We start from the raw sequence: 25009 nt of genomic DNA on the forward strand, positions 1-25009 counted from the left end.
AAATGGGTGGAAGGAGGGTGATTATTATGGGAGATTTCAACTATGGTCGCATTGATTGGAGTGAGGAGAGGACACACGGGAGAAAGGAACTGGATTTTATGCGGTTATTAAGGGATAACTATCTGCGACAGCATGTAATGGAAAATACTAGGGGTCAGAGAGTGCTTGACCTAGTAATTACATCTGAGGATTTGGCTGTAACAAATATGACCACATTGCCACCAATCGGTGAGAGTGATCATAGGGTCTTAACTTGGGAGGTGGCTAAAGGTGTAGAATTTTCAATTAAGACAGGGTACATGTGGAATTATCGGGCGGGAAAGTACGACAAGCTTAGGAGTTTGATTGGTTCAGTGCCATGGCATGTACAACTGCAAGGACTAGAAGTTGATAGTGCATGGGAGGTAGTTAAGAAGTGCTTGCATGAAGCAATGGCTGACTGTATACCTAGAGTCCGAATAATAAATCAAGTAGGGGTTAAATGGATGAATAACACCATTAAGCTTGAGTTGCAAAAAAAGAAACAACTATGGAGGGAATTTAAGGAGAAGGGTGACCGGCAGGCACATGAACGGTATAAAGCGCAGGCCAGAAGGGTGACGAGTGTGGTAAGAAAAGCAAAAAAGGATTACGAAAGAACATTGGCCATGCAGGCTAAAGAAAATCCTAAACAGTTTTTTAGATATGTAGCAAGTAAAAGGAAAAATGTACATGGCAGATTGATTTTAAAGAATGCCGATGGTAGGGAGGTAACTGAATCAGTTGAGATAGTTGAGTTACTGAGTGAGCACTTTGCAAAAGTATATCATCCAGGTGGTGACATTGCAGAAACGAATAAACCAGTAGATTATACGGGAATTGTGGTTAATGAAGTGGAGGTGAGTAGTCTATTGCATAACCTCAATGTCAATACATCTGTGGGATTGGATGGTATACCAGCTCGTGTTGTACGAGAAGCAGCTAAAGAATTGTCAGTACCCTTGACCATTTTGTTTAATTTGAGTCTCGGGTCTGGGTTAGTCCCAAGCGGGTGGAAAGAGGGGAAAATAGTTCCACTGCATAAAGGTGGTTCCAAGACTGCTGTTGTAAATTACCGACCGATTAGCATATCAGAAATCATTGTCAAGGTCTTAGAGAAAATAGTCAAGAGGAAAATACAAGATTGGATAGAAGAAAATGGGATACTGTATCGGGGAGAGCATGGTTTTGTGAAGGGTAGGTCATGCCTCAGTAACTTGCTCACGTATTATAACACAGTGACGGCTGAACTGGATAAGGGTAATGGGTTTACGGTGATTCTACTGGACCCTGCCAAGGCCTTTGACAGGATTCCACATGGAATTCTAATCAGTAAATTGCAGCATATGGGAATGGACATAGGGTTGGTAAGATGGATAGGAGGGTGGTTGACGGAGAGATATCAGAGAGTGGTTTACTCGGGAGTAGAGTCCACAAGACGGCCTGTGACTAGTGGTGTGCCACGAGGATCTGTTCTTGGACCACTGCTGTTTAATTTGTTCATAAATGATATAGGAAAGGATCTGAGAGGAACAGTTCATTTGTTTGCGGATGATGCGAAGTTGGGTAGGGCAATAGTGAATGCAGATGACGTCAAAATTTTGCAGGATGATTTGGATAGATTGGAGGTCTGGGCTAAGGAGAATGGATGTCAGTTTAATGTGGCAAAATGTAAGGTTATGCATTTTGAGGTGAAAAGATTGGCGGCAGTTTACTGCATTGGTGGAACCCAGCTCCAGGAAATTGATGAGGCACGAGATTTAGGAGTGTTGGTGGATAAGGAATTGAAATTTAGGGGACACATTGCAAAAGTGACCAAAACAGCTCATCAAATCACTTGGTTGCTGAAGAATACGTTGACAAGCAGAGACAAGCAGGTTATTGTTCCTCTCTATCGAGCCTTGATAAGACCCCATCTAGACTACTGTGCTCAGATTTGGTCACCTAGGTTTCTTCTTGATGGGGAGGAGGTGGAGAGGATCCAGAGGCGAGTGACCAAGATGATAGCAGGTCTGTGGAATGAACCGTATGAGAACAGGTTGAGGATTTGTGGGTTGCAAAAATTGGTTGATAGGCGGAGGAGGGGAGATATGATTGAGACATTCAAATTACTGAAAGGTTTCTATAAAATTAATTCAGAAGATATTTTTGAGAACAGGGCTGGTTGTGGGAGGACTAGGGGACATCCATTGAAACTGGGCAAAAGTGTGGTTAGTAAAGGTGTTAGAGCTGGGTTCTTTACTTTTAGAGTAGTGAATGAGTGGAATGCGCTCCCTGAGTCTGTAGTGGATGCTGTGACAGTGAATGAGTTTAAGGCGAGGTATGATAGATACTGCATGAATGTCAGATAGTTGTGATGAATATGATTTGGGGCCTCCCTCGATGAGTCTAATGACTCCCTGGAGTTGCCCGTAATAATAGTAATAATAATAGTAATAATAAATATGTTGTCAGTTGAATGAACCTCTAGTCTGCTGATTCCATGGAGTGTGTAATAATAATATTAATAATTTTTTCCTAATTATTTCATCAACAACAAATCTCAGTAAATATGGTTCTGTAAAACTTCTTAAGGTATGGAGAAAACTATAATTCTTAGACATCTCACCCTTCAAATGTACTAACAAGGGCCCACAGAGGGGGGGGGTCCCTCATTCTCTTCCACTTCTGCACATTACAACTTTCATATTGTATTCACCCTCCCTCACCAAAGATGTCTTGGTGACTGAGATGAAATGATTATTATTATTATTATGGGCTACTCCATGGAGTCCTTAGACTCATCGAGGGAGATCCTAAACAATATGCCAAGCACTATCCAACATTTGCACAGCATCTATCATACTTTGCTTTGAATTCATTCACAGACACTGGCAATCTATTCCACTCAATAACCAATCCAAGCAAAAAGTCTGGTTCTAACACCCTTGCTCAGTTTCCAAGGTTGGCCCCTAGTCCCACCACCAGACCTGTTCTGAAAATTTTCCTGTGTATTAATCTTGTAAAAACCCTTCAGTAATTTGTATGTCTCAATCATATCACCCCTTTTCTGTCTGTTGACCAAATTCTGTAACCCACTAATCTTCAACTTGTTCTTGTAAGGTTCATTCAATAAACCTGCTACCATCTTGGTCACTCACCTCTGGATTCTCTTCACCTCATCCTCGCCTGGGAACCCAGGTGACCAGATCTACATGCAGTAGTGAAGATGGGGTCTTATCAAGGCTCAATAAAGAGGAATAATAACCTGCTTGTCTCTGCTCATCAAATTATTCTTCAGTAACCAAGTAATCCAATGATTTGCTTTAGCCACTTTTGCTGTGTACCCTCTAAAGTTAAACTTCGTATCTACTAACACTCCAAAATTTCTGGCTTCGTCAATTTCCTAGAATACAGTCCCATCAATGTGGTATATAGCTGGTAACCTTTTCACTGAAAAACGCATAACCTTACACTTTATCACATTAAACTGACATCCATTCTCCTTTGCCCAGATCCAGCCTATCAAAATCAACCTTCAGTATTTTATCATCATCTGTATTGATCTACCCAATTTTGCATCATCAGCAAACAACTGATCAGTTCCTGTCAGATCATTTCCTATATCATTAATGTACAAATTAAACATTAGTGGCCCAAGAACAGCTCAGTGGCATGAAGCTTGTGATGTGCCATCTTCTTTTGGACTCTACTCCTGAATAAACTACTCTCTAATTTCTCTCCATCAGCCACCCTCTTATCCACCTCACTAATCCAACAGCCCTCCCCATGTGCTGCAGTTTATTGATTAGAATTCCATGTGGTATCCTGTCAAAGGCTTTTGCAAAGTTCAGCAGTATCGCTGTAAACCCATTACCTTTATTCAACTCAGCTGTCACTGTAAAAAAAACATGAGCAAGTTAATGAGGCACAACCTACCCTTAACAAAACCATGTTGTTCCCCATACAGTGTCCCATTTCCATCTATCCATTCCTGTATTTTGCTCTTGACCAACTTCTCCAGTACCTTGACAACTTCTGATATGCTGATCGATCAGTATGCAATGGAACTAACCCAGAGCTGAGACTTGTGGTCAAAGGCACTGACAATTCCCTAGCACCTTCATGTAAACCTCGAGCTGGTATATTATCTACCCACACAGCTGCATTCACATCAAAGTTCTGTAATATGCTATGTATGCATTACCTTCGTTCCCATATAAATCTTTACCTCTCTCTTTCACTGCAATATCTCTACCTGATATACTCTTGCAAAGTGTTCATCTACTAATTCTACTATTTCAACTGATTCAGTTACCTCCCTACCACCGGCATTCATTCAAATCATTCTGCCAAACATTCTTCCTTTTACTTGCAGCATACTCTCCTGACTAGGTATGCAGTTTGCCATTACTTTCCACTTTCCATGCACTATCAACATCCAGCCCTTGCAGTTTCACATGCCATGGCACTGAACCAAGCAATCTCCTAAGCTTGTCATCCTTATGAGCCCTGTAATTCGACATATACCCCCCATCTTCACTGAGAATTCCAAACATTTAGCCACCTCCCAGGTCAAGACCATATGTCTCACCAATGTGGTCGTTGGTTATAGACAAATTCTCAGATGACATTACTAGATCAAGTGCTCGCAAATTCCTAATATATTCCATCAAAAACTGTCTCAGGTAATTATCCCTTAGTAACTGCATAAATTCCATTTCCTTCCTCCCATATCCTCTCCTCCTTCCAATCTATGTTCCCATAGTTGAAATTTCCCCATAATAATTACCTGCCGGAGGGGAGGCTCCACTCAATGAGCTTATTTGCCGATGCTTGCTATCGTCTACAAAAGCATCCAACTGTATATTTTGTTCTGCTGGCCTCTATCTCACACCAGACGACCTCAGGTGTGCTAGTTTCACTGACCTGCAGTTGAACTTCTACTCTCTTTGGTTGCAGTTCATTGGCTATCAATAATAATACTCCTATTCTTTTCTCTCTATTCCTCCGTGAATACACTATGCCCTTCACATTCTATCCCATAGAATCTATATTCTATGGGAGAGAATGTGAAGATATATAAAAATCCTTTCGCCAGGATGAAGTAACTAATGCCAAAAATTCCTCCCTTTGGTCTGAATGCTCCTGGCATTAGTGTACATAAAGTGCAAAAGCCCATTAGGCCCACCACCATCCTGATACTTCAATACTAACTATCCCTTTAATCCTTTATCCAAGTGTAAGCAAACAAAGTTTGCACCTGAAGTATCTTCAGGACTGAGGCAACTTGTGGTAAAGGTGGACCAAGCTCTCATCACTACTTGTCTTAGTATCTCCCATAATAATGCAAAGCACATCTCCTTGCAGACATGTATAATGGGAGACTGCATTATGGGAGATACTAAGACAAGTAGTGATGAGAGCTTGGTCTACCTTTACCACGAGTTGCCTCAGTCCTGAAGATACTTCAAGTGCAAACTTTGTTTGCTTACACTTGGATAAAGGATTAAACTAAATTTATTATAATCTAACCAAGTGGAAAAAACTTCCAACACTAACTATCCCATTCTGGTTTGTAACCAGTGGTATTAACTTGGGCATTTTATACACATTTTTACACCCAACTGCCTCACTGATATCAGCATATCCACTCAATAGCTTCCTCCCTAAAAGCTCATTTCCCTGATTTTGCACATCCACTTTCACTTCATTCAACAATACTTTTTCCACACTCTGAACAGCAAAAATTTGGATGCAAACCATGCTTCTTGTATAAGTCCTTTCGCCCATCAAACTCACTCCACACATCTACAAACTCCACATTATTCCTCGGCATAACCTATGCATTGAGTCATTCACTATTATGACCCTCCTTCTCAGCTCTACTCTACTCTGTGGCGACAGACTCACTATCTTAACTCTCTCACTGTTTTATTTTGCTACTTTCAGTAATTCTTTCATGTCCTTCCTCATGCCATACTTTTTTCCTTTCAAATCATTCATTCCAGCCAAAATGATCTTTCACTCTTTCACTTTACCCTTTTGTGCTCTAATAGCCTCACTAACACTTTTTGCACCTGGGAAGTATGATTTTCTCAATCTCTCACCAATCATACCTCTTATGATAGAATCAGCATACAGAACTTCCCCCTTAATTTTTCTCTCTCTCTCTCTTAGTCACACATTCATTTTTCTTTTCTCACACTGCTTTCTTTCTGATATCAGCTAATCCACTTGTCAGATGTTTCCGCATTTGTTGCAGCTCCTGCTTTGTCCTGTATATCACTCCACGTAACCATGCTATCTCCCTAATTACAGCCAGCTCTTCATTCATTCATCCGTTATATCATGCTGCTATTCTTTTGATCAGCACTTTTACTGAAATACTGATGAAACACTTCATTCCAAGCAAAGAGCTAAGTGATAAAACCTTAATATGAGAATTAAATCATGTTTAGTATGGAGGTAGTTGGTTTTTCCCTGCTAAACAAGATCTCAAGTCTTCTTTGACCTCTGGAACCTCCCTATTTGTCACTCAACAGGAGTATACAAGATCACTGGTTTGTGCAGGACACATGAGGATATGGTGGGGGGGGGGTTATAAATCAGAACTAGTAGCACATCCAAAGACAATGTATCAGGTACTATGGTAATACACAACAATGGCTTACACTGATTATGGTTTCTGCATCACAGTATTTAAAGTCATCAGAAATGTTAAAAAAACTGCATCAACATAACAAGAAAAAAGGTATGATCCTATAACAGGTTTCATCATCTTTTGTTAAAAAACCTGGCACATGTAGATCTCCGATATCATATAGAGGAGGAGTGAAATAATGTCCCATTACTAAACATTTAGCAATTGGACATTATTTCACTCTTCCTCCACACACACACACACACTTCCTTAATAGCAGTTCTTAGAAACAGTCCTACCTCATTGTTGTCCACCATTTTTGCGATTTTTCGTAAACCATGTTGATTCGGAGTGAAAAATGCCCATCTCATGCTTCGACCATCTCTTAATCCCTGAAAGAGTTTAGAATTACTGATCTTTCTGATTTAAAATAATATCATCAATAAAATTTTAAGTTTACTGATGCTGAAAATTTTATAGACATCAAGATTCTTAATAATACCACATAACACTAAACTGAATGTCATAATACTGTCTTTAGTTAATATTTATATGAGGTGTGTGTGTGTGTGTGGGAATGTCCTGAAGTTGTTGGGATTAAATAACAAGTTTAAAACTTATTTAATTAATTTTTTAATGTGAATTCCACTGATGAAAAGTTGTAAAACCTATAAGTACATTAGCCATACTCTAAAAATGAATGTTTTCAAGGACTTCATACCTCCAATTTTAAGAAATGTTTCCATATTTAATCAGTTTCCCCTAAGCATCCTCAAGGAGTGCATGAAACCATCTCACTTTGAAATACAATAACTATCAATCTCTCTCTCATGGGAAAGTTTTTTTTTATCTCCTCCTTTTACGAAATGGTATTCTCTTCCTTTTTTTAATGAACTACAGTTGCAGCATAAAACATCCTGTGAATTCAAAAGCTATTAGCAAAATTTTTGAACAGTTACAGGAAATGTTGACCACACAAAACACTATTACAACAAAAGAAATTGATGCACCATAACATATTGAAAAGATGTGAATGTTTATAGCTAGATGAAGGTTTAAAATACTATAGCAAACCACATCAAACTATGTTCTAATAGTGTTCATTATTTAGCCAATTGAAGACACATTTATTTTAATTTAAACTAGCCATCACAAGAAACATACTGAACAGCTGTGCCAACAGACGTAAAATGATATGCCTTAGGGCAGTGGTGTTCAACCTTTTTTTACTACACAAGCTACTTTTCTATAAAAAGTTATTCAGCGATCTACTCTCTTATATAGATCATGTTCCCCAAACCTGATATCTGATTACGCACAAATACACAACTAAAAATTTTATTTGTGTATTTAAAAATTTATTTATCACTTTTAATTATTTTAATACAACAAAAAAAAATATATTGGAATAAAATATTTATTTCTCTATTTTGGGAAACAAAGTTAGAAAAGACAACAGATTGATTACAAACTCACAAGTTACAGAAAATACTGGTTGATTAAAAAAAAAAAAGTTAATGTGAAATTTGGCATTGTTTGGACCTCGCAATATTTTCATAGTCAAGTTGATATGAAGAAGTGGCCAATCGCAGACAATCATCCAAATGATCATTTGTAATTTGGTTTCTTAATTGATTTTTTATGACGGTCATATTTGAAAAAGCGGATTCTGACGAGTATGTCGATCCGAAACACGACAGAATTTTTCGCGCAATATCAGTTAATATTGGGAATTTTTCATGTGCATGCTTCCAAATGACTTCATTGTTTATTGATTTTAAATGTAAACTATTCTAAATGTTTATTATCTCAAGTTCTACTTCAGCTTGGTTTATATCAAACAGCCCACTAATTTTATTTTAAATTTCTGTGATGTTCAAGTTTTCTTGAAATGGATTATTGATAAAAGATACAATCATTTCAGTTTTATTAAAATCTTTAAATCTTGAATTTATTTCTTCCTCAACTAATTCTATTTCACGTATAAATTCTTTTAAATCATAGCGAAGCATTTCTTGATTTTGTTCAAAAATTTTTATTTAATATGGGAGATGTCTAAATTCGCGGTCATTTATATTTTTCTTTAATAAAAGTAAGTATTGTTGGAAAGTTTTTATTGAACTTAACATGTCAATTAAATTTTTATCTCTACCTTGTAACTCTAAATTTAAATTGCTTAATTTCTTACAGAAATCTACTAAAAAATGATAAGTGACAACCATCTTTTATCACTCAATTGTGGTTCAAAATCTCCTTTTTCATCAAGAAAATTTTTTATATCGTTAATTAATACAAGAAATCTTTCTAAAAATTGACTTCTGCTGAGCCAGCGAACATTATTGTACAACAGAAGTTCCCTATCATCATCTGCCTGTAATTTAAATACCGCCATTGCAGGGCTTTTTCTCGAACAGAATTTACAATTTTAAATGTAATATCCAAAACATCTTTTGTGTTTAATCTTTTACTACACAGTACTTGTTGGTGAATAATACAGTGGCACTTTAAAAAATCTGGATATTTGTCATCGTTTTTACATAATGAAATGAAGCCTGATTTATTATCTATCACTGCAGGAGCACCATCAGTAGTAATAGACACAAGTTTAAAAAGTGGAAGTTTGTGTTGTTTCACAAATTCATCAAATGCCAAAAAAATGTCTTCTCCTCTACTCCTTTCCCAATAATGGTATAATTTTCAAAAGTTCTTCTTTACTTGAATAATCTTGAAATACCATGCGAATAAATATCATTAACTGAGCAATATCAGTGAAGTTGTTTGATTCATCAAATTGTAATGAAAACGCAACACACTGGTGAATGTCTGACATTAACTTGGTCATAAACTTTTCTCCGGCAATTTGAGCTCTTCCTTTTGGCAAATTGAAACCTTGTCTATGTTCTAGAAGTAGTCTCTCTCTAGTGAAATCTCGACCCGAGAAACTCCTTTCTGGAAGGGAGAAGCTCCTCTCTCAAGCAACGTGGATCCGGGCAGTCTCTCTGATGGCGACTCTGGACTGGGTGGCCTCCTCTCTGACAGCAATTCTGGAACCGGGACCCCTTCTGCTTGTTTCAGTCCCTTTTTATTAGGTCTCTTCTGAGACCTCGCATGAAGTTTGGCAACCCCCAAAGAATCGGTACAAGTCTTTCATCTTAAGTTTTAAGTTCGGCACACCTTTTGTTCTCCTCCGCTTTCTTTTGATTGTAAGTTGCCGGCCATCGAAAAGTTGTTTGAACTCTTTCTGACTGACTTCGGAGATGTTTACACTTAGAGCTTGCAAGCCTTTCTCATACATACAAGTTTCAATAACAATCTTTCTAATGCCGCCATGTACAGCTTCGGTGACAAAAAACATTGCCTTTGTTTTTAACACTCTAACATACTCTTATTAAAGCAGTATATACTTAGCTTCAAAAGAGTTATTTACAAAAACATCTAATACAAACTATACCGAGACAAACAAAATTTATTTTTTTACAATATTCACTTGGGACTTAACCTAAGTAAAAAATCGATGTAACGTGCTTTGGAATATTTAAGCTACAATCGAGTTTTTACACTTTGCTTATAATCGTATTCACTCGACTCGCTGTTTGACTTCCACTGATCCAAATTAATTCAAAAACCGGACTTATAAGAAAATTACTGATTTGACAATTTTAATGAAAAATAAATAAAATAGCAATACATTTAAAGCAAATTAAAAATAATACAAAATAATGATAAATAAAATATTGTTTTCAGTTTTAATTAAATTTGTAAGTAAGGAGGAATACACAAGAGATCAACCAAAAATCGCTCCGTGATCGACGGGCTGAACACCCCTGCCTTAGGGAACGGTAATTAAGGTTGCAGTGAATGGTTGTTGGAAAGAAAGCATCTGCTCAGAGCAGTGCTATGGGTAGTATCAGTGGAACAGAATTCTGCAAATTGAAAAATAATAGAAAACTGGAATTAAGAATATTATTTAATAAAAGATTATATTTTTAATCGTAGTTTTCTATGTTTTTTTTTTATTTGAGCTTTCATATTTTCTAACTTTTTCAACCAAATACATGTTTGGTTGAGCCTGCAGTTTAGTTGATTTATTTGGAAAATCTAGGACTACCAAATTTGATTTAGAGCTTCCTTTTATTGTAAGCATTGTAAAACTCTGACATCCACCTTCCTCCTGCCCTAACACCCTTTAGATGCAACACTTGCATTTTAAATTCTGCAAAAGCAAAATTTATTAATCTACCCTATATATATATATATAATGATAAACCTTTTTGTGTAATGTTTTTCTGTCACGTTTTTTTCAAGTTATTTGAAACTCAGGGGCTACCCTGAAGGTCGAGTCTTCAAAATTCGAGTTATATATCTACTCTATATAAAATAAAAAGGTGTTAGAAGATTTATTTAGTTTATTTATGATTATGCAGGATTATAAATATTATTTATATATATTCATGAAATTATTTTTTCTTACTTTATTTATCTTTCTTCCATTAAAGTTCCTTTAATTAGAGGTTTCCAGGAATTTAAGATAAGCCAAAATGTGACATAAATTCGTTACGGATGTGACGTCAGCTTGGTAGGTACGAGTTGCCTAGTGTTGCACTACCAATGGATAGGTAGCTCTATCCATGATTTTTGGAAGGCGACGAAATGCGTGATGCTTCCTCCACCTTTGCTATGAGTTGCCTGGTGTTGCACTACCATTGGTAGGTAGCTCTCTCCTAAAGGTAGTGCAACACAAGGGCAACTCCATATAAAACTCGCATATATATGACTGATTATATAATCAGTCATGACCTACCAGCCCAGAATCAGGGGGTTGAGCACCATAGGTGCCAGAGCCCCCCTAGTTTAACATTTAAATCTCTTGGATGTATTTATTTAACATATGTGTTAGTCATAGATATTTTCACAATACCTTATAACAAGGTTTCCCAAACTTTTTTCCCATGGCTCATCTTTATGACCCACTAAAATTTTTATGGCCAATAGGTAAAATAAAACAGATTTGAATGTTCATAGAGTTTTCGTTTATTATTATTATTATAATAAAGAAGCATTTCCTCTTACAAAAATATAAAGAAATTAAACTAAAGCCAAGTAATTTATTAATGAGAAGTGTGATGCTGTTGTTTGTTAACTAGAAACTTCAGGTTTGGAGGAAAAGATGATAACTTTATTCTTAAATCCAGTTTGACTTCCAATCGGTTTCTATATTTAAGAATGAAATAAATTATTTAGAAACAATTATAATAATTACGGTTGTTCAGCCGACCCACCAGGCAAGGTACGTAATCAGTAAATACAAAAGAATACGCTCTCTCTTGATGCTTAACTCAAACTGAACTAGAGTGAGTACGTGGCAGGCGAGTAAAACAAACGCCAGACCACCAAACGATTCGGCTGGTGGAAGGGTTGCCATCGCACAGCCTCGCCATTAGTTGAGCTACTTTACCGCAAACAAAGAGACTGTGAAATGGCGACACAGATGGATCGCATTTTTCATCTCTATTAATTAAATTATTTATTCATTAGTCCCAATTAAACACTATTTTCTTGTATTTTAGAGTTTCATGAAACAAAAGAAAACCCAAAATGAAACACCTAGGTTTTCGAGAGTTTTTTTAGGCAACATTTCGTGACCCACCACATGGGAAACGCTGCCTTATAACATTACAAATTTTTTTTACCTGTTGTGCTGTGATAAACCACAAAAAAGTATCATATACTAATATGCTTATTGTCTCTCAGAAACATGAATGGTGATACATTACTTCAACATCCAAATCTGAGTTATTCAGACTATGTTTATATTCAAGTTTTGGAAAGTGATTACCATAAGATGTCACTAACTTCTTTTAAAGTTTTCTTTTTAAAAAATATTTTTTTACGATATATAATCCTTATGCTAGATAATTATACACTTCTCTCATATGCTGCTATATGAGAAGAGAACATGTTATTAGAGGAAAGGAACCAATGAGTAGTGTATGAGAGAAGTGTATACAGCTTGAATAGTAATATATGCATGCTAATGTCATTTTTTAATCGTTCTTTCTTGTTCTCTCTCTGTAACAAGCAGAAAAATATTAGAGGCAATAAATATTTTTTTATGTGTAAAATCATTTTTTAGTATATCTGACACACACACACATACTAAAGTTTAATTGGAAGTTGAAGACATGAAGATGAAATGGCAATTTTGGAGTTATCTAATCGGATTCAATTCATAATTGCTAAATATTACATACACATTAATTATATACAAATTATGGTGCAACAAATGGAGAACAAGCATGGCTGTAGGTATAAGAATGGTCTGAAAAATTCTCGGCTTCGACCATAGATGGCAACACTATCAGCAAGATTTTTTTTTTCTAAGTTGGTACAAATTACAAGTCATTCTATCAAATAGTTTGTTTTATACAGCTGTCTGAAGTAAAAGTGTTGTCTGCATCCCTTGAAATGGATAAAATTGAGTATCGTGCGGTTATAAAATTCTTTGTAAAAGAACGTTTAATGCTGAAAGAAATTCATTGGACGTTCATAAAAGTTTATGGGCACTCTTCTCCTTCGTTTTCGAGAATTAAGAAATGGGCTGCCGATTTTAAATGTGGCCGTACCAGCCTTCAAGATGATCCACGCGAAGGACGTTCAAAAAGTGTAACAACACCAGAAATCATTGATCAAGTGCATGATGTGGTATTGGGTGACCGACGAGTCAAAGTGCATGAAATTACTGAGACTACAGGCATTTCAAAAGAACATGTAGGATATATTATGGATGAGACTTGGATTCACCATTACACACCAGAATCCAAACAGCAGTCAAAACAGTGGACAGAAGCCAGTTGTTCAGCGCCAAAGAAGACAAAGTCGGTTCCTTCAGCAGGGAAAGGTCATGGCATCAGTGTTTTGGTATGCTAAAGTCATTTTGTTTATTAATTATCTTGAAAAGAGTAAAACAATAATGTTGGAAGTTTATTTTAATCCTTTATCCAAGTGTATGCAAGCAAAGTTTGCACCTGCAGTATCTTCAGGACTGAGGCAACTCGTAGTAAAGGTGGACCAAGCTCTCATCACGCCTTGTCTCAGTATCTCCCATAATGCAAAGCACATCTCCTTGAGGACATGTATAATGATATACATTAAGGGAAGGGCCACTACCCAGACCGGTTTAGACCATTATTGAGGTCTCGTCAGTGGCAGCCAGAAGCAATGGAGAGGTCATATTTACTTATACCAGTTGCCAAAATGTGTACTGGCCCTTCCCTTAATGCATAGCATTATACATGTCTACAAGGAGATGTGCTTTGCATTATGGGAGATACTGAGACAAGGAGTGATGAGAGCTTGGTCCACCTTTACTATGAGTTGCCTCAGTCCTGAAGATACTTCAGGTGCAAACTTTGTTTGCATACACTTGGATAAAGGATTAAACTAAATTTATTATTTAAAACAATAACCCGGGAATATTATTCCGATCTTTTAACTAGACTAGACGAAAAAATTTGTGAGAAAAGACCCGGTTTGAAGAAGAAGAAAAAATCATCTTTCATCAGGACAATGCACCTGCCCACAAAGGTGTTTTGTCAATGGGAATATATTAAGGGATCTGCACTATGAATTGTTGGAAGTTGTATGAATTGTTTTGCCGATCTTACTGAAAACCACTACAGGGATGGGATAATGATGCTGGAGCATCGCTGGAATAAATGTATTAGTCTTAAGGGAGATTATGTTGAAAAATAAAAAGAATTTTGAAATTATAAATTCGTTTTTCATTGTTAGGTTGAGAACTTTTCAGACAACCCTCATATATTATTTGCTTCCCATAATTTACACTTTTTTTTTCAATTTACATCATCATCTTATTCACAGTTAAGTTATTTGACAATGGATGGCTGCCAAAAAATTTATTAAGGAGGTGTTATTTCAAACTCTTGGGAAATAAAAACTGCATCTGAAATCCTTAATCCTACAGCATTACCTTTTAAAGAATCACAAAAAAACACCTGCAATTTTAGTAGCCAGTTTTCTCTAAAAGTCAAAACATAAACCAATCATCTTTACTTTCTTTTGGCCTTTTATCTCCTTTAAGGTTCAGAACTTTATTATTTTTCTTTCTATATAATAAAAATTAAAAAAAACAAAACATAACCTATCTTCTACCACTAACATCTGTCCTGCCATTATTGGTAGTTTGTAACATAACAACTTGTAAATGTTTGTCTTTCTGTATGAAAGACTTAATATCTTATCAATTTCCAAAAATACCCTCATTTCTCTCACAGCAGTATTAAGCAGTTCTCACTCCACTATGCATCACACTTCCATAAATTAAAGATATCAAGAAATCATTTACTTGGTTTAATCCTTTATCCAAGTGTAAGCAAACAAAGTATGCATCTGAAGTATTTTCAGGACTGGGGCAACTCGTATATAGAAGTTAATGACTTCACATCACTTACCTTAGTATCCCATAATGCAAAACGCATATCCTTGCAGACATGTATAATCCGCAAGGACATTATACATGTCTGCAAGGATCCATATCACCTCTGGGTCTGGCTCCCACTGATGAGACCTCAATAAAGGTCGAAACTGGTCTGGGTAGTAACCCCTCCGATAATGCATAGCATTATACATGTCTGCAAGGACATGTGCTTTGCTGTAGTATGGGATACTAAAGCAAGTGATGTGAAAGGATTAAACCAAGTAAATGAATTCTTGGATATCTTTAATTTATAGTATAATCAAGTGGAAAAACATCCAACATCATACTTCCAGTTTTCATTTCAGCAAGAAAAATAACCTGCCATTACATGTTGTCATTATGGCATTTTGCTTGAAAATAGTAAATCTCACATGCTTCATGCAAAACAAGGAAGTTTTTTCATACCACAAATACATATTAATTAAATTACAGTTATTTACAATAAATATATTTTATAATCAAATTAACATTAATTTATACAGCGGGCAACTGTTGTGGCCTCTTCAAAAATTCGGGAATGGAAGTCATCCTCTATATAAGGAATTGTGCTTCTATCCCACTCTATGGTATGGTTTGTTCTTGAAAAATGAAAAGCTAACCCCGATTTTTCTTCTCTGTTATTATTGATGTCACCTATGTGTTCTTTTTGCCTAATTTCAAGGCTTCTTGAAGTTTGGCCAATATAATTCAAGCCGCACGAGCAGGGTATGCTATAAACTCCAGCATATTTGGAGAAAGGATGGCTATCTTTTTGAGATCTTAAGAATTGTCTAATTGTTTCTGTAGATTTAAAGGACACTCTTATTTTATGTGGTCTAAGGAGTCTTGCAATCTTACTGGAACCTGTCCCTAAGTATGGGATGACGATGGTAGAAACATAACGTATATCATCTCATTGCCTTTGCCAGGGGTTCAGAGAAAAATATCTTGTGGACGAGTCTTTGAGGAAATCCATTCATGGTAAGGTTGGTAGATATCAGGGATAGTTCTTCCTGGAGGTCTTGTTGATCTGTTGTAAGGAGAGAGAGAGAGAGAGCGAGAGGCATGGTTCTTCAGCATGTGTACAATACTAAGTTTCTGAGAAATGTGGTGGCAGGAAGTGAAATGTAAATAATGTCCTGTATTGGTAGGTTTGCGGTAAACTGAGAGGTTGATACCACCATTCGGAAGCTTCTTAATTAAAGTGTCCAGTAGAGAGTTGATTTTGTTAAGAAAGTCGAACAGGTCCTTTTTTGTGTGGTTCCAAACAATAAAGATATCGTCCACATATCTCCACCATACTGTGGGTTTAGGGTCTGCTTGAGATAAGATTTTACTTTCAAAAACCTCCATAAAGAGATCAGCACAAGATGGAGAGAGGGGGGGGGGCTACCCATTGCAAGGCTAGTCAATTGCTGATATATGGTTTTATTCCATAAGAAAAAGTTTGATGTTAAACAATGACGGAACAGAGAAGTAATGTCTTGTGGGAGCAAACTTCCTAAAATGTGATGATTTCCTCCACAGGGATGTTAGTGAATAAAGATGTAACATCCAGGCTGGTGAGTAGATCGGTATTGGAGATAGAGATGTTGTTCAGTTTCTCAACGAAATGTTGCGAATTTCGTATATTAGTATCGGAATTATGGATGTGTGGTTTGAGGAGGCCTGCCAGGTGTTTAGATAATAGATAAGTTGGCGAATCGATTCCATCTACAATCGGGCATAGTGGTATTCCATTTTTGTGTACCTTAGGAGTACCATATAGTCTTGATGTTAGTGGATGCATGGATTTCAATCTTCGTTTTAAGTCTATAGACCAGTTCACCATGTGACATATTAAATCGTTGGTGTCATTGTGATTCTTTAGTGTTGGATCTGTGACTAGGACACGGTAGGTTGATGTATCCGACAGTAAGCTGTTAATCTTATCTTCGTAATCACTGGTATTTATAATCACTTGAATTTCCCTTATCTGCCTTCAATATGATAATGTCTTTCTTTTTCTTCAAACTATACAATGTTCTTTTTTCCAGAGTAGTGATATTTTTGTTAGGAGTTCTGGAAGATGAGAGGATGATACTACTTAATCTAATATCATTAGCTATGGGTTCCGGTAATGACGAGACTGCCTTTTCTATATTACAAATGATATCCATTTTAGGGACATGATCAGGTTTAAAAGGTTTCAATCGCAAAATTGAAACCTTTTTTAAGTATATTGATCTCTGGTTTTGTTAATACGTGATCCAATAAATTAAAAATAACTTTGCTGTCTGGTAGAGAAGGTTTTGACTTAAAACGTTTTGTATAAAGATCGTTAAATTTTTTGATTTGGTTTCATTTGCTTGTTGTAAAGGCTTTATCATAGCTAATAGTGACCATTCTGTCTCCAAATGTGACCATATATTTTGGTCTAAAGTACTAGAGATATTGTCATAAATCTGATAACATTCTAAATCTATTTGACTTAAAAGAAATCTAGTATGCTGTATCCGTTCACGTAGAAGTGTCAAAGATGTTTTAAAATAAATATGTTTCACTTGTCTTGAATGGAATTGTTCTTTTAAAAATAGAAACTTTGGAATAATCTTGTTGTCTCGACATCTTTTGAAAAAAGTGAGGTGATTTAATAGTTTGGCCTTTTTACATTTAAGGAGTTCAAAACGGTGTACCTTTCTTTCGGTTTCCCCATGGATTCTATTCATGTTAAAAAAGTTTAATTTTCTTGACCAAAAGGCTCTGGAATGACTTTTAATGGAATTATATTGATGAAGTGCATATAACAAACAACTATGTTATACCAACAACCTTAGTTGGTGAAACAACTAAGTTTCACCAACTAAGGCGGTTGGCATCTTCAGGGTACATAAATGATGTAAGGCACTAAAAAGTAAAATCGGTTACAAACTATAATCGATTGATTATAGTTTGTAACAGTTTTTAACAGTTGCACAGCCATTTAACTCCCATATTCTATTTGCTCTTCAAATTCTCATGATACATTCAAATACTTTTCCAAAGATTCCCAAGCATTGCTAATATCTTTCCCATTCAGTAACTGATACCGTGGGACCCAAGATAGTATTCTCCTGAGTTGGTCATAATCTCCAACTTTGCAGTTCAGCATGTATTGCTGAAATCATTAAACAAGAATTAGCTAAGAAAATCAAAGACTCCAGTAGAAGTCTTCTAGATGCTTCTACAGATATTTCAAATCAGGAGGAATTAGTCCTTTATATAAGATACAAAGATAAAAATCAAAAGATGAAAGAGGTATTTCTTTCCATAATTCCTTTTCAAAAACTTAACAGTTGCAGGTTACTTTTATGCATTAGAGAGTGAAATGTACTTATTCTTGCCATGGAAAACTGGTAATTGGTTAGAAGGCACACTGGGACAGATGGAGCAGGTAACACGCTGCAAAAAACAATAGCTAGTGGCAAACTTAAAGAGAGATGTGCCAGATCTTATACCAGCACATTGCAATGAACATAATTTCAATCTTGCTGATTTAAATTCTGTTAAAGATGTTCCCTTTGTTTCTGAAATTGAAACAGTAGCAAAAAAGGAGGATGAATCTTGGAGAGAGAGTGCAGAGATGGATAACAAATATGATATCAGGACTGTACAATGTTGATTATGAGGACAGACTGAGAGCATGCAGACTGCAGAGTTTGGGACAGAAGACAAAGAGGGAGGATATGATCAAAACATTTAAGCTAATAAAGATTTATTATTGTGTTAACACTGAGGGAATTTTTCATATGGTAGAATGAGTGGAAGGAACAAGGACAAGGGACCATCCCTGGAAGTTGCAAAAGGGAGTGGTGAGTACAAGGGTAAGAAGTAAGTTTTTTTGCATGGGGTGTGGTAGAAGTATGGAATGCATTGCCTGAGAGGGTGGTGAACATGCAGACAGTGGATGAGTTTAAGGAGTAATATGATACTTTGTGTTGACTCCCATGATGAGTCTTGTGACTCCATAGAGTCAGGAAATAATAATACCTTTTACCAGAATTCACCAACATTACTGAAAGAAGTAGGAAAAGTAAGTAACAGCTGTGTTACAAAAAAAATTCTAAATTCAAGTATCTACATTCAGTAAGGTGGATGTCTAATAGAGTGAGAGCGCTGACTGTACTTGTTAACAACTACTCTGCAGTGATAGTGCATTTGGAGGAAATAGGCAATGGAAAAGGAGATGATGCCGAAACATCAAAAAAACTTGTGAAAGAAAATGAAGACATATTGCTTTGCAAGAAAAATCCTTAGATTTTTTGACTTTATTAAAACAACTGTCACTGATTTTGTAAAGGGAAAATCTATTAATTAGTCAAACAAACACCACGTGGACAGTACCTTGAAAGCCCTAAAAGAATTGTGAGAAGCTCCACAACCTCCTGATAAGAAATTTTTAGATAACATAAATAGTGTGGGTGTATATAATGGTATTCAGAGAATTATTCGAATGTTGAACAAAAAACTAATAGACAAAGGAATAATGTACTTGATAAAAAGACTGATTAAAAATGAATCAAAAATTGCCAAAGTTCTGTCAGTATTTGATGCATTTACCTGATCTCAAGATCTGGATGATTTTGGGAAATAAATTAAGATTTTGGATAACCATTTCAGGAAATATTTTTTAGAATAATGAAGGAACAGTTTCAATAAATTTGGTGAAAGAGTGGTATGAGTTCAAAGTTTTTGGGGAAGCAACAAGACCTTTTTGAAAGAGCAATGAGTAATAGGAAGGTTTCCATTTATCTCAAAACTAGAAATTGTAGCCATCATACCAGCAGGTACATCATATCATGTGAATGAAGTTTTAGTGAAATGAATTTAATAAAAGGGAAGTCGAGGTCATCAATAAAACTCTCTGCCTGAATCATTTATTGATAATACATATGAATGGTCCTTCTCAGATTTATTCCAGATAAATCAGTTGATAAGTGGTATTTTGCAATCAAGAAGAGACACACTGGAGGACAAATGAAACTCTTAGGTAAATGAGCTGTGTTGGGGTATATATTTAAACCACATTAAAGGGAAGGATATTTCTGCATAATTACATCTAATGTATAGTGAGAATTAAAGAATGTATTACTTTGTTTTGTCATCAAAGCCTTTCATTTTTTTTAAACATAACCTAGTAATGTCTTAAAAAACTAAATGGCTGAAAGCAATGGCTTTATATAAATATAACAATATTTATTTAAAGTAGACCATGGGCAAGTAAATGTTTTTGAAGGAGCAAAAAAATTTTACTCACCCAAGGTATTGATTGATCTATATTGTAAAATCTTGTATAGAGATAATTTTGTACAAAATTCTTATATACTGATTTTACTTGAGAAAGAAAGTCAATACCAAATACTTGTAATTTAATTAACAATTTTTATAAGTGTTTTATGTAATTTAGCAATACATTCTAAAATATTAGAATGTATTGCTAAATTAATTGACCACCAACATTGTACAAACAAAGAGATAGCCCAGATAAGATTAGAAATGTGAACCTGAGGCTATCGCTAGGAGCTAAGTTACGGGGTTTCCCTGAAATGACTCAGCAGTTTTGTAGGGGAAGGAATCCCTGGTAGAACATCTGGGGAACTCAATCTGAAGAAGTCCCAAGGTTGTGAAGGCAGAATAAAAAGGAGACAGGTGCTCTGCTCCTGGTGCTCTCTCTAGCTATCTCTCTGTTCCTGACTTGTTCCAGTGTCGCTTTTAAGAGGTCCCTATGTTCAGCCATTCCAAGGATGGGGGAAAGATATCCCGTTAGCAGTATTTCGACGATGATAGGAGATTTTTAACGGCAGTGTCGGCCTGTTCCAGAATCCCATCGCAAAGTTCCTTAAGCGATTTCCAAGAATGCTGTATCGTAATTGCCATGGAGTAGTGTCTGTTTGCAGTTCCAACAGGAAAGAAGAAAATTATGTTCGTGATCTCTAGGATCCTGAATGCTGAACTGGACGAGACAGGTTTCAAGTAAGATTAATGTAGAACTGTTATGGATTGTGAACCTTAGAGCAGGGATTGCTGATTATATAGTTGCTCGCATAATGTAGAGTTGTGAAGTCAGAAAGCCGCATTTGTAATTTATTGTGAAATAGTTATCCAAAGAATTATGAGCATTTGTCAATATTAAGAGTTAATGTTGGAAAGGAGATTGAATGTGAAGCTTAGTTAGGCATAATTCTGTTAATGTTCAGAGTTAATTTATTTTGAAGTGTGTGTGAAACTAACCACGTGTCTGAAGTATATGTGAATGTATATATATTGATCTTCGTCTTTAAGCTAAAGGCTAGAAGTGCTGATTTAAGCAATTTGAGAACCAGACATGTGCGTTGCATTGTTACTTAGCAGAATTAACAAGAACCAGATAAAGTTGATATGTGTGAAATCCTTTTCCTCTTATTTTGTAATTTCCATGTCTTAGTATAAATAAATTGTCTTGTCTGTTAATAACTTGCCTGATTTTGACTTGCCAATGCAATTCTCATAAAAACATAGAACCTGTGTGTCCTTAAAGTTAACCACGAGTGACTAATAGTAAGTTTCAAATGTTGCTTGATTTAGAACTGAGTTTTAGAGATAATTCTGTGTTCTGCTGAGCATTTCTCTTACATGTATAGGAAAGACAAACAATTTCTGTGTGTGCAATCTTTAATGGCGCAGTCATTATGCAAATAAATTTTTAAAGATCAGTGTAAGAGAAAGTCAGCTAGTTAGACAAAGGAAATTGGTTACCAGAGGCAATTCCTGAATCTATACTCCACACATATGAAAGTAGCATAGTTATGACCTTGAGAGGGGGGGGGATGAAATTGTAGACTAAAGGATTAAAGGTGATAAGAATAGCTCAAGCAATGATTACAACTTGGAATTACGACTGACAAGACAATAAATAATATAGATATTTTTACAAAGGCGCAGTTCAACATAAATGAATTGAACCAAAAAAGTTAAAAAAAACAACAATAATAAATAACAACATTAAAATATTACACTATTGATCTGAATTTTATTTCTGGAGCCCTGTGCCCATTTTTGAATTATGCACTCTTGATGTAATTTTGTTTTCCCAAATTTTTCTACTATAAATGGTCTAAGTGAGATGATTTCATAAATCATTTTTCATTTGTCGGGTAGTTTTTTTGCTGTATGGAATGGTCAAAGCTGTATAACTGAGAGGAGACCTCCACATAGCCTTTAAAAGAATGCGGAGAACCGACCAGGGCTTCTGACCTAATATCCAATCCTCACCTTCTCGTGGTGCACCCTGTTGGGTATCTACTTGGATACTGAATGAACAAGGATGGGCTGGCAGTTGGGAATTTAGCCAACCAAATTGTATTCTTATTGGCTTAAACCAAAATACAAAATGATGGTACAACTTGACAGAATTTCATGCCAGCTGGGACGTCGCCCGGTTAAACAAGGCCCCCGTTGTTTTCACCAGGGAACCAGGGCAAACAGCGAAAAGTCAGCTACTGGAACAAATCCTAAATCACACCTCAACTCAATGTCCCCAGAGTTAAAGATCAGTACTATCAACATTCAAGAATGGCAAAGAAATGGAGCTAGCTGAGGAATTAGATAAGTACCAGATCGACATAATAGGGGTGACTGAACCAAAAAAGACAAAAACTGGTGAGATCTTTCTGAGCAATAAATACAAAATGTTATATTCAGGCAATGACAATCAAGGAAAAGAAGGAGTAGCCATAGTATTCAACACTAAATACGAGGCTAATCTTCTTGAATGGTAGACAGTCTCAAGCAGACTGATGTGGGCAAATATCAGAATAGGGAACTGGGACAATGAGACTTATTTGTGCCTATGGTCCCACAGAAGGTTCTACAAAGGGTAGAAGTGGAGGAATTTTTTGAGACATTAGAGAAAGTAACTGACACAATAAAAAAGGAAAATTTGATCCTTGTTGGGATCTAAATAGCAGAGTAGGAAATGATTGTCTGACATAAAAAAATATTTTGGAAAAATTGGATAAAAGAGCAAAGCTAATAATAATGGCAAATACCTGTTGGATTTCTGCTCAGGACATGGACTGGTTATTAATAACACCATGTTCCAACATAAAAATGTGCACAAATTCACATGGAGAGAAGAGGTAAGGAATAAGAAAAGTCTCACTGACTATGTTATTGTTGATAGTGATGTTTTCTCCCTGGTGCAGGACACCAGAGTGTACGGATGATTTGAAATTGTAAGTGATCACTATTTTGTCTTGAGCAGGATAAAACTGAATTTCATATTGAAAAGAATGACATGTAAGAAAGTTTTAAAGCGAATAAAAGTTGAGCAGCTCTCAGATGTGAACTGTAAACTAAAATACACAAAAATTATTGAAGAAAAAATGAAAGAGTTTGAGAACAGGAATCAAACCTTGGAAATTCAGTGGCAAGCCTTGAAGAAAACTCTGATTGATTCAGCCAGAGAGGCATGTGGTGAGGTTATCTGCAAGGATATAAAAATCAGAACTCCATGGTGGACATAGGAAGTTAAAGAGGCAGTGAAGGAAAAGAAGAAGGCATATCAAAAGTTCCTGGCAAATAAGGACAGCTTGTGCTCTTAGAGAATACAGAGACAAATGTAAGAAAGCTAAGCACTGTGTAAAACTAGCTAAACAAAAATCATGGGACTTTTGGTAAGAACATAGAAAAAAATATCAAGATGGTGGCAAAATATTCTGGAGGTTGTTGAAGAAGCTTAGAAATGGAGGAAAGAGTGCTGTAAAAGGAGTGAGAGATGATAACGGTGATATGAAACAGGAGAAAAAGAATTCCTTGAAGTATGAAGTAATGACTTTGAAAATTTGCTAAATGAAACGAGCAGTGATGACAGCACAGTGATAAAAAAACACTGATCAGGCATGCAATCAGGAATACATATCCATACTTGAAGCCATCAAAGGCTTGAAATGTGGAAAGGCAGCAGGAGTAGATGATATTCGACCAGAAATGCTGAAATATGGTGGTATAAAAGTCTTACAGTGGCTGCACTGCATAGTTCAGAATGCCTGGACAGAGGGATGAATTCCAGACGATTGGAGTAGAGCTCATAGTACCCATATATAAAAAGGGAAATAAAACTGAATGTGAGAATTACAGAGGTATATCCCTACTGAGTGTTCCTGGTAAGATATATGCAAGTATACTTGAGAAACGGTTGAGAAGAATTGTGGAAGAAAAGCTTGGTGAAGAACAAGCTGGATTCAGTCAAATAGAGGCTCTCAGGATCAGATCTTCACTTTACGACAAATAGTCGAGAAATCATGGGAATATAACAAAGATCTGTATTTAAGTTTTGTCGATCTGGAAAAGGCATATGACAAGGTGCTAAGAGAGAAGCTATTCAATACGCTATAGTTATATGGTGTCAATGGGGCATTATATCAAGCAATACTTAGTCTTTAATTGAGTTGTAAGTCAGCAGTTAGAATTGAAGGAAGTATAGGAAGATGGATTAATGTTAAATCTGGTGTGAAACAAGGATGTACATTATCCCCTCTGTTATTCATTATCTATATGGATCACATCATGAAGGAAAGTGGTATTAAACATGATATCAAAATTAGGTATGTTAATCTCATCTCTTTACTCTATGCAGATGATGTTATACATCTAAATAAATCTGCTACAAGTCTGCAAGATTCCCTGACTAAATTGAATAACTCATGTAATAGATATGGTATGAAGGTCAGCAATAACAAGACATTGAAAATATCAACTGCATTTTGAATAGAGAACCTATAGAACAAGTAAAATATTTCAGTTACTTAAGCATGATTTTTAGTGAAGATGGTAAATTAAATATAGAAATAGACAACAGAATCAGCAAAGCTGGTAGTATGGTAGGAAGTCAAGTG

General features: G+C 36.0%; 1 protein-coding gene across 2 annotated transcripts in view; it reads right to left on the reverse strand.

Moving 5' to 3' along the window:
* Positions 1-25009, reverse strand: part of LOC150099405 (NAD(P)H oxidoreductase RTN4IP1, mitochondrial-like) — a 289878-nt gene that overhangs the window by 15120 nt on the left and 249749 nt on the right. For both annotated transcript variants that reach the window (XM_090404050.1, XM_090404049.1), the window contains exon 9: positions 6940-7032. In XM_090404050.1, the coding sequence (XP_090260176.1) occupies positions 6940-7032 (93 nt within the window). The remainder of the gene's footprint in view (positions 1-6939; positions 7033-25009) is intronic.

Source organism: Typopeltis vanoorti, chromosome 14 (assembly GCF_054136105.1).
Source record: "Typopeltis vanoorti isolate ZY-2024b chromosome 14, IOZ_Tvanoo_1.0, whole genome shotgun sequence".
NCBI classification, from domain to species: domain Eukaryota; kingdom Metazoa; phylum Arthropoda; class Arachnida; order Uropygi; family Thelyphonidae; genus Typopeltis; species Typopeltis vanoorti.